Source organism: Miniopterus schreibersii (genome assembly GCF_964146895.1).
Source record: "Miniopterus schreibersii genome assembly, chromosome: 2".
Taxonomy (NCBI): domain Eukaryota; kingdom Metazoa; phylum Chordata; class Mammalia; order Chiroptera; family Miniopteridae; genus Miniopterus; species Miniopterus schreibersii.
The window spans coordinates 140,011,489-140,028,198 of NC_138102.1; the positions used below are offsets into that span (position 1 = coordinate 140,011,489).

At 47.7% G+C, this 16,710-nt stretch overlaps 1 protein-coding gene across 2 annotated transcripts; it reads left to right on the forward strand.

The window, feature by feature from the left end:
- Window positions 1–468: 468 nt before the first annotated feature.
- On the forward strand, window positions 469–16,367 carry CALCOCO1 (calcium binding and coiled-coil domain 1). 2 transcript variants are annotated; one of them, XM_081130813.1, is made up of 15 exons: window positions 469–550; window positions 2,789–2,968; window positions 3,280–3,382; window positions 4,099–4,289; window positions 5,912–6,070; window positions 6,470–6,618; window positions 8,443–8,533; window positions 10,268–10,423; window positions 10,628–10,882; window positions 11,344–11,469; window positions 11,918–12,013; window positions 12,358–12,466; window positions 12,698–12,897; window positions 13,291–13,397; window positions 14,397–16,367. In XM_081130813.1, exons 2-15 carry the CDS (start codon window positions 2,813–2,815, stop codon window positions 14,572–14,574), a joined length of 2,076 nt encoding a protein of 691 aa, XP_080986939.1. In that variant the 5' UTR covers window positions 469–550; window positions 2,789–2,812; the 3' UTR covers window positions 14,575–16,367. The 2 variants fall into 2 exon arrangements, with proteins under 2 accessions (XP_080986939.1, XP_080986940.1); XM_081130814.1 differs by lacking the exon at window positions 10,628–10,882 and having other exon boundaries at window positions 14,397–15,476.
- Window positions 16,368–16,710: the final 343 nt, after the last annotated feature.

Genomic DNA, 16,710 nt, shown 5'->3' on the forward strand with positions numbered 1-16,710 from the left:
ATAACTTTGATATTTTAGACCGGTTCCTTAACCGTTTTGAACTTTAGTTTCTTCCTCTTAAAGTGTGGAAAACAATACTACATATCTCACAGGTTGTTAAAAGTAAACTAGAGAGGGCATCTGAACTCTTTCGGCCCACTGTAAACTATCACACAGCAGGCGTTACAGCCGAAGCTCCTCCCCACCCCCCAACTACATACGTTACAAACCAGCAGTCACCACTAATACGGCCTGCCCCCTCCTAAGGAATCATGGGCCATGAAGTCCTTTGATGGCGACACCCTCGTTTGCTGTCACGGAAGTGAGAACTACGCCTCCCAGAATGCAATGGTAAGGCCGGCAGTCACAACTGCCCTCTACTTCGCCCCCGTTGGGCAATAGCCTCCTGGGATATGTAGTCCCAGATCCAACTCCTCTCGCCAGCAAAAGGCCATGGAGGAACCACAAACCCCAGAAGCCTTCGCGCCCACTCTTCTCCCTCCCCTCTCGGAGTCGGAGTGCTGTTTTTGTTGTTGGTGAAAGGTGAGGGAACAGCTGATCCGTTTGTGGGGTAAGAAACTTGGCCTAATTTGGGGGCGATCTTATGGGGAGTCACTCCACTTTCCAGTCTGTGAAAGGATGAGCTAAGGGGACTGCAGAAAGAGGATGCAGGAACGTTTGGGTTTTAACACTTTCCGTAGTGGGGAAGCCACCCTCACTGTTTTGGGAGTTCTTGGTCTCAAGGGGCCCGGATCAAAGCGGTGCCGTCCTCACTGTTTTAATCCTCCTCTCTGCCGTTCTCTAAAAAGCTTGATACGCTTAAGAGGGTTGGGGAGAGGCTGAACTATTTGCTCATTCTCCCCCATGCAAGACTTGGCCCTCAAACCTTTCCTTTCCCCTTACCACCCCCACACCCCTCGCCAATCCAAACGCCTTTGCTACGTTGTCTCGCTGGGAGAGGGGGGGGAACTTTCCAAGGTGTAGAATGTCAAGGGACTCTAGAGCCCTATAGAATGGGATGATGGTGGGATGATGGTATCCCACCATGCGAACACCTCAGTTTGGCTACACACATACACCTTAGGTGCCCAGAGCTCTCTTTCAGGCCTGGGGAATGTTTCTAACTCTTAAGGATTTTATTTGTGGCAAGTATTTTGGATTCCCCAGGCTTAGATAATTTATGCCCCCTTAGAAAACAAGAGAATTGTATTTGGAGAAAACATGGACTAGTTTTAACTAGGGATTTTTAAGAGAGATGAAAATCCAAAGAAACGGGTTTTTTTCCTCAATTCATTCTCTATTTTGGAAGTAAAAGTTACTCCTTTTTGTAGAGCTGACCCACCTTTCCTTCTCTACTGAGCATCTGCCTTCTTTTAAAGTGCCTACCCACCTTAAAGTGTGGGTTTGTGATGTTTGGGGACCTGCACATGACGCGTGGCTATAGCTGATTGGAGGCAGTCAGCTGTGGCTGACACAGGATGTAGACTAGTGGGCTAGAGAGGAGAGATGCGGAGAGCCATCTCACAGCCCTGGGCTGAGGAGTTTTCTTGATTGATATTGTTCTCTTTCCTCACCCCACCCCCATATTTTCCAGTTAACTCTCCCCACCTAACTTGGAACACCTCTTCCTCTCAATTTCTTCCTATAGTGTGTCTCCAACTACCAATCCAAGCAGATGGAGGACTGGAGGAATTCAGCACTTAGAATTGAGGCTAAGGGGAGCAGAGAGAAAATGGGGAGGGAAATAATGGAACTGGGTTACATATAGTCAAACCTGTAGGTTTCTAGTCCTGCTTCAGGCAAGAACTGAAGAGAAGAATGTTAAGTTTTTTTTGAACTATCTCTTCCTTCTCTCAACATTAATACATTTCCCTTTCTCAGGGCTCCTTACTTCCCACCTTCCAGTCTGTCCCCTGCCCAGGGGTGGGGCTTTCCTGGCTCCAGGCCCCCACATTCCATCTCCCCACACCACCACGTTCCTGCTGAGTATTTCACTCCACCCTTGTAGCAGCCGCCTCCAGAATTCTTGACTTCCTGGAATAATGAAGTTGAGGACAGAACCTGTCTTTCCTTATATCCTCCCTTTCCTTTTGTCTCTTAGATGAGAGTGGAAGCTGTTTTGTTTGGTGGTTTGTTTTTAATTCATGGGGTTAGACAGCTCAGAGAAGGGGAGAGAATGAGAGCTCAGGGGCCTGAGGATTGGGCTATTGCACACACCACCACCACCAAGCCATATTTTAGCTCTGAAGATGGAATTATTACTTTCAGAGATTAGTTGCTGTTTCCAGGTGTCATGGTCATTCCTGTGTACAGTTGGGTCAGCAAGCTCAGGAGTGTACAAGGAGACCTGCTCAGAATGAGGGGGCCCCACACCTCAGTTGGATTTTTAATTCAGGAGCCAGAAGATGTGGGGGATAGGATGTGAAAATGGAGGCTGAAGAATGTGGAATCCTCAAAGATGTTAAGAGATATAAAAGGGACTGAGGAGGGCAGAGCCTGGATACTAAGACTTGATCAGTGGGGCAGTGAAAAGGGAGCAGAAATTAAAGAGGTCTTAACTCTAGGAACAGTGTATGACTTAGAGTGAGTGTTGTGTGAAACAGGACCAGGACTGACATGGAAGGTCATACTTACATCCTGCAAACTAAGAGTGACATTTCTAAAAGGGTCCTATAACCTTCAGGGACTGTATGCTAAATATGACTTCATCTCCAGGTATGGTGGTAGGTGCTGTGGATAGGGGTGGATGGAGTCAACAGGGGGAAAATGGAGTGGAGAGACTTTAGGATATTAACCCTTTATTTCATAGGAGAGCACATTATCTCAAGGGAAGATGGAAGAATCATCACTAAGCCGGGCACCATCTCGGGGTGGAGTCAGCTTTCTGAATGTGGCCCGGACCTACATCCCCAACACCAAGGTGGAATGTCACTACACCCTTCCCCCAGGCACCGTGCCCAGTGCCAGCGACTGGATTGGTATCTTCAAGGTATACCTGGAACCCCTTTTGGCTCAGGTTTATGTTGGTTGACTGGGTTCTTAGATCCTCAACAAGTTGATAGAGAAGAAGTGAAAAAGATGTCACAGATGACAGAGTCCATCTACATAAACAAAGCTCATCTTCTCCCCATCTTAGCCTTGCTCTCTTTTGATACATTAGTGTCCCCCCACTTTCCCTGTCTTTCATCATCCTTGCCACTATAACACCATCCTATCCCCCCATTCAATCCCTCAACCCTTTCTACAATCTATAGCTGGTAGTCCTTCACCATAATCCTCTCTTACCTTGGACTTTCACAGGTGGAGGCTGCCTGTGTTCGGGATTACCACACATTTGTGTGGTCTTCAGTGCCTGAAAGTGCAACTGATGGTTCCCCCGTCCATGCCAGTGTCCAGTTCCAAGGTACAAGGGAAGATAGAGAACCAAGAGGGAGGAATCAAGGGGATAGATGTTTGGAAAAAGGAAGTAGACTCAGAAACATAAAATTTAGGCGCAGAGAACAAGGAAAAATACGTGCAAATCAATAAAATAATGTCCAACAGATTCAGCAGACGTGGGGTTATCACAGAATCAAGGACTTAGAAATGGAGGGAACTGGACAGTGCAATTAATCCTACTGAAAGGAGGAGGAACTAGGGGGTAGAGAAGAGGGAAAGGTGGTGTCATAAATTGAGAAGAAGGTGGTCATTAGATTCTAAAAGACCTGGGTTCAAATCTCAGCTCTAATAAGCTTTTTGACACTGGGCAAATTACTTAACCTCTCTGTTTCTGTTATCTTAACATTAAAAGGGGATGCCTGCTTTACAGGGACAATAAAAGATTTTAAACGATATACAGAAAACTGTTAGCACTGTGCCTGGTACGTGGTGGGCACTCAATAAATAGTAACTAGCATTATTATTATTATTATTATTATTATTATTATTATTATTATTGAGGAGGGTAGATTTGGGAAAAAGAGGAAAGAAAGGACTAGGCAGAAAGGAGAGAGAAGAGTATCCCAGGGAACAGAAATAGCCTATGGTGAAGAGGCGAGAAAACTGAATATGGAACAGGCAGCAAGGGGCCAGAACCAAAGACAGTGGAGATAATAAAATACACCATTCTTCTCCCCACAGCCAGCTACCTGCCCAAACCGGGAGCCCAGCTCTACCAGTTCCGATATGTGAACCGCCAGGGCCGGGTGTGTGGGCAGAGCCCCCCTTTCCAGTTCCGAGAGCCAAGGCCCATGGATGAACTGGTGACTCTTGAGGAGACTGATGGAGGCTCTGACATCCTGCTGGTTGTCCCCAAGGCAACTGTGCTGCAGGTGAGAACAGCAACAGAGCTGCTGCTGGGCACAGGGGTGGGAAGACAGCATTGCAAGGGGCCCCTTCCCACTGCACCCTCCCTTCAGCTATAGCTTCAAGTAGAGACCTCACTGGGAGTTATACAAAGTCTTGCCTTCAAGAAAGTCTCAATCTGACATAGACAACATGAACATGTAGGGCAGGAAAGCAAACCACCCAAGAGCCAACGTCACTCAAGATTCCATAAGAGCTTTTTGAGCGTTCCTTCTTCAAGTGCTATGTCCCGCCCTAGGCCCTAGAAGAAGATGCAAAGGGTAGAGGGAGGCCACCCCAGGTAAGGAACAACCAGAGGAAGAGGAGAATGAAACCCACTTTCAGGACAGGTGATGAGAACAGATAGGTAGGGCCCCAGACCTGCGCCTTGCGATACCCACATGTGGCTCTTGAGCATTTGAAATGTGACTGGTCCAAATTGAGATGTACTGCGTGGGTAAAATACTGGATTTTGAAGACCTAGTATTAAAAAAAAGTGTAAAAATCTCCATAATTGTGTATATTGATTACATGTTGAAATAATATTTTGGATAGACTGAGTTAGATAAAATAATATTAAAATTAATTTCACCTGTTTCTTATTAGTACTTTTTTTAAATGTCTGCTAGAAAATTTAAAATTATATATGTGGCTTGTATTATTTTTCTTTTGGACCATATAGAGAAAAATTAGGGCAAGGAAGACCTTCTGAAGAAAGGTGAGGACCAGGGCTAGGTGGGGAGGAAGTACACTCCCCAGACAAGAGGACAGGCCTGAGGAAGATCAGAAGAAGAGGATGAGTAGCTTGTCTCTGATTTAGACAAACTCCAGCCTTTAGAACCCTCTAAACACATGGACTCAACACAAGAACAGGAAGAAGATGTTTATATCCTACATTAGTCAGAGATGTGTAAGCTCCTACACCATGTTCTGTTTTTACATTCATGATTCTCATTACAATTATCTTACATCAACCCAGGCTAAGGGATCACTTCACAGATGAGGACACAGAGACTCAGAGAAGTTAAGTCACTTGTTCAGAGTTCCATAGCTCTTAAAATCGCGTTGGAGATTTAAATCCAGTGTTTGACTCCAGAACCAATAGGTTAAAATTAGGGGAGCCATCTCTTTTGCCTGTGTGGATTGAGAAAGATTTCTACCAGATGAGGCATTCCTGCAATTCTTAAGCCAAGGAGGGGCCAGCCTTTGGGTGGGAAGAAGTAAAAGAGGAGTGGGGCCCTGGCTGGTGTGGCTCAGTTGGTTGAGCGTCATCCTGTGCACCGAAAGGTAGCCGGTTCAGTTCTTGGTCAGGACACATGCCCAGGTTGCAGGGCACGTACGGGAGACAAACGATTGATGTTTCTTTCTCTTTCCTTCTCTCTAAAATCAATAAAAACATATTTTTTAAAAAAATAGGAGTGGGCAGTTAAGAGTACGGGGAGCTGGAATGCCTGGTGGGTGATGGGCAGGCCCCAGTAGCACACCAGCTCACCTCTTTGGATCCTGTGCTGATGTAGCTTCCCAGCCCTGAAAAGCATCTGCAGAGCGATGGGGGGACCTGGGAATGGGTGCTGCACAAGCACATCCTCTTCCCACCCTGTCCCCATAGAACCAGCTGGATGAGAGCCAGCAGGAGAGGAATGACCTGATGCAGCTGAAGCTGCAGCTGGAGGGGCAGGTCACGGAGCTGCGCACCCGAGTACAGGAGCTCGAAAAGGCTCTGGCAACTGCCAGGCAGGAGCACTCAGAGCTGAAAGAGCAGTACAAGGTGAGACTGGGGAGGAGGACGGGATGGGGCCCAGCTGTTCACCCAAGAGCCAAAATCTGAACCCAGTGAAGAGGGTAAAGGGGAGATGTTAGTGGGCTTTTAAGATGGTTCTGGCATCAAAGAATAATAGGCTTAAGGTGTTACAAGTGGGATTGAACTTATGACAGGAGACATGTCCCAGATTTGTGAAAGACTCAGTTCTCAGAACACAGGAGTGCTGAGGTAGGGTGGCGGTGGCTGTATTCACTGGTAAGGGAATTTTCCCTTCCAGTGTCTTTTTCAAGGAAGGTTACTGGGTAGGGGTGGGAACAAACTCTAATATGCTCCTCCTAAACCTTTGCTCCCCTCTTTAAGATAAGTCTCAACTTTTCTCTTCTTCTGGGGGAACCTTAATTCTAGGGGCTTTCCCGGTCCCATGGGGAACTCACAGAAGAGAGGGACATCTTGAGCCGGCAACAGGGAGACCATGTGGCACACATCCTGGAACTGGAAGATGACATCCAGACCATCAGTGAAAAAGTTCTGACAAAGGAGGTGGAGCTAGACAGGTGAGGGGACCTCCTGTACCCCATTACATTTCCTGTGACCCTGGAACTCCAGCTTCCTGTTTCAGGCAGGCAAACCTGCTCCCTGTCTCAGGTGGTTTGTTTCTCTTTCCTTTCTCGACCTCACTTAGGGTATTTCAGTTATTGAGGATATCTTGCTCTCTTCCATTTTTCCTAACTCATTCTGTATTCCTCACTTTCAGAAGTAATCATAGTTACTATTTATTGTGTAGCAAAGACTAAGCAGGAGCGAGGAGTAGAGGGTTTGAAAAGAAAGAATGGATTGAACAGTCAACACAAGATAAGAGAGGGTGGATTTCAGATTTTACCACAGCAAAGAATAAGATTAAACTTTGTTCTCACTGTTAGGAAATGATAGAACTGGTGATCCATGAATGTTATGGAATCTCTCCCCAGGAAAGGAATAAATCTTAGATTTTTAGCATTGGGAGGAATGTAAGATACTTAAGAGGGTATATGAAGGAAGATCGCTGCCTCTTTCACTATCAGACAGCTGTCATTTTTGTATCTCTTGTGTTGATCCAAGCTCTATCATTCTTTAACTTTCACCCTTTGGTCCTGGTTTAGACTTCTGGAGCCACATAGAATAAGTTTCTTTCTTCTACCAGACAACTATTATTTCTACCAAATAACACAAATACCAGCCACCTTCCCTGCCTATTCTTCAAATTTTCACCAAGAGAAATACTCTAGCTCTTTCTTCCATGAAATGACATAATTAAGTTTCTTTCATTCAGTACTGGTAGATTTGACATTTTTAAAAAACTCTTTAAAGGAAAGAGGCATTCTGTTCAAGACCCAGAGTAAAAAGCGAGTTGCTCCCTGAGGCTTCTTCAGTCCAGGATATGTGAGTCTTGCCCTAGGGAGATACTAAATGTCTAGGTTCTAAATCATGGAATAGAAAAGCAGGGATCAGACTGAGCATCTGGAAAAGATTAGGGACTGTCTAGACCAGGGGTCAGCAAACTATGGCCCATGTGCCAAATCTTACCTGTCACTTGTTATTGTATAGCCCACAAGGTAAAAATGGTTTTGATAGCTTTTAATGGTTGAAATATTTTTCACATGTGAAAAATACATGAAATTAAAATTTCAGTGCCCGTGCCCTGGCTGGGTACCTCAGTTGATGAGAGCGTTGTCCCGATATGCCAAGGTTGTAGGTTTGATCCCCAGTCAGGGCACATACAAGAATCAATCAGTGGATGCATAAATAAGTGGAACAACAAATTGATGTTTCTCTCTCTTTCCCTCCTTCCCCCCTCCCCCTCAAACAAATAAATAAATACATTTTTAAAATTTTTCAGTGTTCATAAACAAAGTTTTATTGGAACAGCCTTGCTCCCTCATTTACTTATTATCTATGGCTGATTCCTCACTACAGTGACAGAATTTAGTGTTTGCCATGGAAACCACATGGCCGCAAAACTGAAAATATTTACTATTAGGCCATCTGCCGAAAAAGTCTGCCAACTTCTAACCTATACCAAAAGTTTATAATCAACAATGACTGTCCCTTGTCTAGAGAGAAGACTGGATTCTGGTCTCTTGACTAAGTGAAAACAGGCAGGGAGCCATCAACAGAACAAGAAAAAAGAAAAACTGTTTATTTATAGGTTGTGCTCTAGCATCAGGAGTCTTCGGTACTTAGGGCTTAGAACTCGGTTTGGGAATTTGAGCATCCCAGAGAGAAGTGGAGGTCTGAGCCCAGAGGGGCACCAGTAGAAGGGCTCAAGACAAAAGTTCGAGTCCTTCATTCCTTCTCTGGTGACCAGTTGGTTTTCTGACATTCCGTGCCCCCACTCACAGGGTTAGAGACACAGTGAAGGCCCTGACTCGGGAACAAGAGAAGCTCCTTGGGCAACTAAAGGAAGTACAAGCAGACAAGGAGCAAAGCGAGGTAAGGGCTCAGGATTGGTTTCCTTTCTCAGTTGTTCAGCCAGTGTGTATTGAGTCCCTTCTGAGTAGGCCACCAAAGGGGATAAAAATGTAAAGAAACATTGTGTACACTCTCCTAGGGAACATAGTCATATACATAAATCAAGATTAGTCAAAGGGGTATATAATAAGGATTAACAGAGAAGTATAATAAAGTATTATGATGTTCCACAGAGGTGAGTGGGAGCACATCTTGTTGGGGACATTAGAAAGGACTTTTAAAAGGGGGCAAAACTAGCTTAGTATTTCTAAACTTTTTGAGCAGCAGAACCCTTTCTACCCTACCCTCCAATGAAGTTTTACATCTTAAGTGGAACCTCACTGAATAGATAAAAGCAATATTTCATTACTATAAACTTATTTTTATAAAATCAAATGTAAAACATTTATGTATAAGGTAATGAAAGCAATTAGGTAATTTTGATCAATACCAAACTTTGAAATTGGAGGTTATGGATGACTGTTCTGTCAGCCTTGGCAGCTAATGTATTTCTGTATTTTGTTATATTTGTACAATATTGAGAACACCTTGAGTCACACACAAGGAGGTGTAAATTGATAACAGTTTTTAAACTGTCCACTTTGCAGTCTCATTCTGCTCCTCACTTTAATAGAAAATACAGTAGAAACTTTATTCTGAGGTTTGCACAAAAATGAATTAACCTGGAAGCACATGTCAGTGGGTTGGTGATCTTCAGTGTGTTAACTTGTAAGTTTGTGCATTTTTTTCACGTAATTTTTAATATTTTTAAATATTTGAAGTTTAAATAAAATATTTGTAGAACCTCTAAATGGCTTCCTCAGAACCCTAGGTTTCTGTGGAAGATTGAAAACCATTGGCTCAGCAGTGAAAAATAGGTAGAATTTGAGTAGACAGAGATGAAGGGAGGCCATTCTAGGAACAGAGGAAAACATAAGCAAAGCAGAGGAAAACATTAGAGTCCAGAACACTCGGGGCAGTTGAATATGTGGGTGAAGAGTTCGAGATAAACCCTGGTCAGATTGTAGGTGATCTTGAGTTTAATCTTTATTCTGTAAGCAGTGAGAGCCATTGATGATTTTTAAGTAGGTGACATGTACTCAAAGAAGATTAATCTGATTGCCTTGTGGAAAATGAGCTAGTTGTGAGGTTTCTCAGTACTCCAAGCAAGAAATGGCCAGAGCCAGAGCTAACATGGTTGTGGCAATAGTAGAAAAGAGAAAATGCCTGTGAGCAGGATGGAGAAACAATAGGCTTTTCTGTGGGCTGCTAGGGAGAGGACCGAGCCAAGCATGGCACCAAGGTATCCAGCTTACATGACTTGGGAATTAGTTTGAACCATGGACAGAAATAAGAGTGGAGAGACCTAGGGTAGAATGGGAAGTAGAATATGCTGAGTTTGCAGGACCTAGTGGACATCTAGACTTAGTTTTAATTTAAAAGAAAAAGTGGGAAAGCAGAAATGGGATGTGGGATACCTAGTTATGTAAGACCCTTGGCTGTGATGCTGGATACCTCACTCTGGGAGCTGGAGATTGGATGTTCAGGATTGAGTCACTTTGAGCTGAGAACCCAAGAAGGGCTGGCAAGAGCTGAATGCTTGAGTTTGTGTTAAATCTGAAAAGTAGAACCTTGACTTCTCATCACAGTGGTTCACCTCCCTGGCCACCCCAAGTATGTATACCCCTTTCCTTACCTGCTCTCCACCTCCATCAGGCTGAGCTCCAGATGGCACAACAGGAGAATCGTCGCTTAAATTTAGAGCTGCAGGAAGCCAAGGACCGGCAGGAAGAGCAGGGTGCTCAGACCCAGCGACTAAAAGACAAGTTGGCCCAGATGAAGGACACCTTAGGCCAGGCCCAGCAGCGGGTGGTGAGTGAAGCCCCTAGGCAGCAAGAAGTAAAGAAAGTTCCAAGGGCTAATTGTAGAAAAGTCTGGGGAAAGACATGACTAAAAACTAAACAACCCAATCCTGGATCCTAATGCAGTGTGGGGAGGAGTTAGCCTAGTTACTACCTTCCTGGTTCACAGTGACTCACTGGGAGCCCTGATCTCCAATTCTTCCTTTCTTCCGAGGCTGAGCTGGAGCCCCTGAAGGAGCAGCTTCGAGGGGCCCAGGAGCTGGCAGCCTCAAGCCAGCAGAAAGCCACCCTTCTCGGGGAGGAGTTGGCCAGCGCAGCAGGAGCCAGGGACCGCACCATAGCCGAACTACACCGCAGCCGCCTGGAAGTGGCTGGAGTCAATGGCAGGCTGGCTGAACTCAGTCTGCATTTGAAGGAGGAAAAAAGCCAGTGGAACAAGGAGCGGGCAGGAATTTTGCAGAGTGTGGAGGTAGAGGGATGGGGGGACCTGGCAGGCTCACAACCACTGCCTCCACCTCTATGTGGTCAGATCTCCTAGGAGAAGAAAAAGGGGGGAATGGGAACCTCAGAAGACTTGGCGGGGGAGGCTGTGAGGGAGGAACACTTCACTGTCTAGGCGTGACCCATCCCTAAATAGTGTCCCAACCCTAATCTCCGCAGCACCATCCTTGGTTACCATCTTGACTCAGAAACATTTACCATTCTGGACACCAGGCCCTTACCCTAATGCCCATTACTGGTCAGCAAGGTGCCTTGCTTTCAGGTCCCTTCCCTCATTCGGGGGTTAGAGGGAATGAGGAAGGCAAGGAGGGGAAATCGCTCCCAAAAGATTCAGTTAAGTAAAGGAAGGGTCACAGTAAGGGATGGTGCCATTGCCAGTGGTGTCCCCTTTCCTTTAACCTCCCATTTTCCTTTCTGGCCATCTCCCAGGCAGAGAAGGACAAGATCCTGAAGCTGAGTGCAGAGATACTTCGTCTGGAAAAGGCAGTTCAGGAGGAGAGGACCCAGAATCAAGTACTCAAGACTGAATTGGCCCGGGAAAAGGATTCTAGCCTGGTGAGGCACCCAGCCACCCCTGAGTCCTGGTCCTGTGGCCTCCTGAGGCCAGTGGCCCCTCTACCTTAAGTGCCAGCCCACTTAAGTGCTCACTTATATGTTGGGCAGCATCTCATCTGCACACCTTCCAGCCCTCATTGGTTTGAAACATACAGTGTCCCTTTCTGCTCTCAGGACGTATATTCTGGGCCCAGTAGTGATGACAGAATTATGGAGTGCCCCTGCTATGCCCCTGCAGCCCAGGTCCACACCCAGGGAAAGACTGAATCTCCTATGGCCAAGAAAAGGGGCTCATGGGAAAAGTGTTGGGGTTTCCCCTGTGTATGTTGGGGCAAGGGAGGAATGAAGGCACAAGAAACATGATCGAGATTGTTGTGTCCCAGTCCCAGAGCCCAGGTCTTTTGACGTACATTTTAGGCTCCTATTCCATGTGTCCCTTTTCCCTCAGGTGCAGTTGTCAGAGAGTAAGCGGGAGCTGACAGAGCTGCGGTCAGCCCTGCGTGTGCTCCAGAAGGAAAAGGAGCAGTTGCAGGAGGAGAAGCAGGTGAGCACCCTTAACTCAGGCCCCCTGGTCACCAGAATTGAGGGCTAGAAACTTTGTGCCTTTTGGCTTAGAAACTGGTATCTCTAAGAGGACCCTGAGGGTAAAAATGGGACCATTATCAGCTGATTTGGCAGGACAAAATGATTGCTGGGGGAGGGAGGGATGTAGGCAGTGAAGGAGAGCCCTTGGGGTGGGGCGGAGGATCTACCTTAAGCTGCCCACGGTTGGTGAAGGTGTCCAATTCTTGGGAGTCAGAGTTAATCTTGCATGCAGGATAAGGGTCTGCAGGTCAGCAAGGCTGGCATCTTTCCAGCCTCTTGCACCTCTTTTCTCCCCAACACCAGGAACTGCTAGAGTACATGAGAAAACTGGAGGCCCGCCTTGAGAAGGTGGCAGATGAGAAGTGGAATGAGGACGCTGCCACAGAGGACGAGGAGGCCACTGCAGGACTGAGTCTGTACTCCCCCGATCTCGTCACACCTCTTCTCCTCTCCACCTTGCCCTGTTGGGGAAAGCTCCATGTGACCCCTCCGGGAGCTGCTCCTGCCTTCTAAGTTTTGCCTTTTTCATTTGGAGCCTTTGGCCCCTGTCTAATTTAGCTGTATCCTTTACCTAAAGGAGTCAGAGCTGATCCAACCCTCTAACAATGTATCCTCCTTTCTCTGCCTGCTCCCTTACCTACAGGCTGCCCAGCAGCTCTGACAGACTCAGAGGATGAATCCCCAGAAGACATGAGGCTTCCGCCCTATGGCCTATGTGAGCATGGAGACCCAGGCTCCTCTCCTGCTGGGCCACCAGAAGCTTCTCCCCTAGTTGTCATCAGCCAACCAGCTCCCATTGCTCCCTACTTCTCATGGCCAGCTGAGGACAGTACCTCTGACTCGGTGAGCAGTGAAGAAAGATGGAGCAGGGGCAGGGAGGAGTGGGTAGGTCAAGCCCAAGTGGCCCAGCCTCCAGAGCAGGAAGACTTAGCCATAAGGGCACTCATTTTTTCTTGGGGGAGAGGAGGTAGGCCTAGCCTCTCTTCAAGGCCACCCAATAGACACCACCCCAAAACCCAGTCATACCCAATAGCCTCACTACTGCTAGCCCTTACTCCCCACACTCATTCTCTTTTTATCCACCAGCTACCTTTAAAACACCTTTCCTGCCCCACTCTTACTATAGCCCTCTGTTCTCTGTCCCGGCCTGGACTGTTCTTCCCTTACTTGTCCCAATGCGCCACTCCCCCGTCTTGGAACACTATCCTAGACCCAACCTATCTCTTTGGTGCCCAGGAGGCTGAAGACGAGAAGTCAGTTCTGATGGCAGCTGTGCAGAGTGGGGGTGAAGAGGCCAACCTGCTGCTTCCTGAACTGGGCAATGCCTTCTACGACATGGCCAGGTGAGTGCAAGAAGGGGAGTACAGGAGGGAGGTGGGAGAATGCCAGCAGGAAAGGCCTCCAGGTGAACAGTCCCCTTGCCCATCCCCCAACCTCTCTCTTCTTGGCCCCAGCCAAGAAAAGGAGACGTAGGTGTGGTTGACATAGAAAATTACCCACCACTCTAAATCCCAGGTGCCTTCCGGTAATCCCTCCCCTGAGCATATCAACACGTGCACTCAGAGGCCCTGCCTTTAACTGGCTTCTGTGTTGTTCTAGCACCATCTTCCGTGGAGCCCAAATTGCCCTGCATCCCCTCTCACCTGCCCCTACCCCTTCCCCAGCCACGAGGTAGGTACCTAGGCTCCATTGGGGGAGGAAGGGAGGTAGGTGACCAAGTCCCCCAGGGACAACAAAAGAGAGGAGACTGGGATCCAGCATCCATCCAACCACCGCTGAGATGCTGTCTCTCTTTCCTGACATCCCTGGAGGACCCTTTGGGTGGTAAAGTCGCAGGGGTGGGGGATTCAGGAATCAGATTGCCCCCTCTGCCTTCCCTTTCTTCTGCAGGTCAAGAGGGGAAGGCAGAGGGAAGAGAGATTTTATCACCTAGTCCCCCCAGCTTTGCCTGGATGTGAGATGGGCTCAGGGTAGGGTGGGGGTGATGCTGTCATCCTTCTTGGCTGGCGCAGGAAAATGAAGGACGATGTCAGACTCATTTTCAGCCTCATTAGGCAGCAGACGGAGATGGAGCGAGGAGAGCAAGAGGTTGGGGGATGGGCTCTGCACTATGGGGACCAGCAGGGACTAAAGAAGGAGGGCACAACCCCAGGAAACTAAGGCCTCCAGTGTTGTGCGGAGAAAGATACTGTGGAAGAGGTTAAGAGGGAGAACTACCAGGATGCTGTATTAGGAACAGGGGAATCTGAGAACCCTGGTGCATGGATCCCTCTCCCTGATGTTTGCAAGTCAAGAAGGCACCAGAGCACACTGACCCTCTCCTTTCCCCTGTCTCTCTTTAGTGGCTTTGCAGTGGGCCCCTTGTCAGAAGCCAGCACTGGGGGCCCTGCCACCCCGCCATGGAAGGAGTTCCCTATTTGTAAGGAGCGCTTTCCAGCTGAGAGTGATAAGGATGCCATGGAGGACCACATGGATGGACACTTCTTCTTCAGCACCCAGGCCCCCTTCACCTTTGAGTGATCTCACCTCTCCCTTATACAAGCGCAAACACACATTTAAACACATACGCACACTCAGACACACACACACACATTTAGGTCTCATGCCTCTTTTCCAACACAATGGGCTCCATGATATTCTGTTCCCTAAGAACCACTCCCGTGTGCGTTTTTATCCCAAGCTCTCCAACCTCATCCTCTCCTACCCAGCTCTTTTATCCAGGCAGGGGTCCTTCCTGAAGCAGTGGCTGAATTTACCTCCTGAAAGCGGTTTTGAAGGAACCAAGATGGAGGAGGCCTTCCCCCTCCTAGCCCTGGTTGCTTCTGTCAGTCACCAGCCACCACACGCACCACCACCACTGCACACGCACACGCACACACACTCACTCTGATGCCCCAATGCCAGTCCCTGGGGCACTCTACCCTCTTATCTGAGGTCTGTGTTTGTTCCCCTGAGTTTTCTCTGGGGCCTGCATTGAGGCAGCAGCATGGACATTATGACCTCTTCAGGTCTAGTTCTGAGCTTCATTGGTTCCTTTTACTGCCCCCCTACATTGCCTTCCACACTCCACCCCAGCCTTTTTCCATACCATTAGATGTTAAGTTTGGAGGTTTCTTTTGTATTTTTGAGGTTTTCTGTATTCTATCTCCTAGCACTCCCTCCCTCCAACCCCTAGTGTCCTCACATGGAATGAAATAATGCATTGTGCCTTCTGTGAGGGATGGGGGAACAAACGGTCCCAGGTTCTCCCACTTACCAGGCCTTCCTCCTTCTCCAGGTTCCCCCATAGCAATAAGAGCTTCCCCCCCCCAGTACTCCTCCCCCCACCTGTAGTTTGGACAAATATATTTATATGGTATGTATAACTCTTCTAATAAAATGTGCTCTTATCATGAGGTGTGACTAGAGCAAAGAAGGTCCAGACACCTGGCTCTCAGACCTTGGTGAGGGGTAAGGGAGGGAAGGGACTTCATTATCCCATTATTCCTGCTGGGCTGGCCACCAGTGGGAAGAGGAGGAGGGAGGAACCTTTGTCTCAGGTGGAGTCTGGCTTGGGGAATACTGCAGTGGGGGAGGGAGCGAACTGGGTTGGTGTCGGCTTACTCGGGGTTTGGTGGGACCCAGGGTATCGGGCCAAAGTGCATGCCTTAGAAGGCAGGTGAGGTTTCCACCACTCAGACCTTCACCCTCTATAGCAGCCATCGCTGTACCTTGGGCCAAAGGACAGGCATTACTACTGTCAGGAGTGTATACCTTTGAGTATCCACTTTATAAAAAATCCCTCTAAAGACTATTTGATATTCTTCCCATCTCTGCCTCCCTCTCCTCTATTGCCATCCTCACACACCCATGCGCACACTCTGACTCCACAGTCACGAAAACACATTCATCCACTCTAACCAGCTTCACAGGCCAGACAGAGATAGCATCATAAAGCATTTATTCAGGACCTGGGTGCTCACCAACACTCAGGAGTGCCCAGTACAAGCCATGCCTACAGCCCCCTTGTTCACCATCCCAGTAGTTCACTTACCACCCTTCATTCCTTTCAGGGCCCCTGGGTGGGCCACTGCCATCCCACCATTCCCTCTCTATCCACCTGAAACCTTCCCATCCACCCCCCTCCAGCTCTACCTGGATGACATCTTACATCCTTCCTTCCCTCACATCGCTGTCTCCTAGCAACCCCATCTCGTTCCCTGAATCCCTTCCAAGGAAATTAGAGATAATGGATCTCTCCTCTCTCCATCTCAACTCCTCTTTATTGATCCTCCTTTAATGAAAGTTAATTATAACAATGATTTAATTAATAGAATCCCTCTCTTCCTTTATTGCTTCCCGTATTAAGACTATTAATAAATACGAGCTGGGCTGACAGAGGCATCCATCACCCGCTTGGGATTCCCCCCCATCCCTTCTTTTCTCCTCCCTCGTGCCCCCTCCCACTCTTGGCCTATAAACTTGCCGGGGTAGTGGGGGTTAATCAGAGAGGAATTATGAGCCAACATCCCCAGCAGGAGGTGCATTTAATGAAATCACTTGTGATTTATGTCGGGAGGTTGGAGAGGGAAGAATCTGGAACCCAGATATCCTGGCTTCCAGAAAAAGAGGAGGAAGACAGAAACAGGAACCCAGGGCCCTTGTTCCTACCCCATA

Excerpts from the sequence above, each read along its gene's own strand:
- CALCOCO1 (XM_081130813.1), top strand. The coding sequence starts at position 2,813 with ATGGAAGAATCATCACTAAGCCGGGCACCATCTCGGGGTGGAGTCAGC. Across the intron at positions 2,969-3,279 it reads ACTGGATTGGTATCTTCAAG|GTGGAGGCTGCCTGTGTTCG; the intron begins GTATACCTGGAA and ends GGACTTTCACAG. Across the intron at positions 10,424-10,627 it reads GCCAGGCCCAGCAGCGGGTG|GCTGAGCTGGAGCCCCTGAA; the intron begins GTGAGTGAAGCC and ends CTTTCTTCCGAG.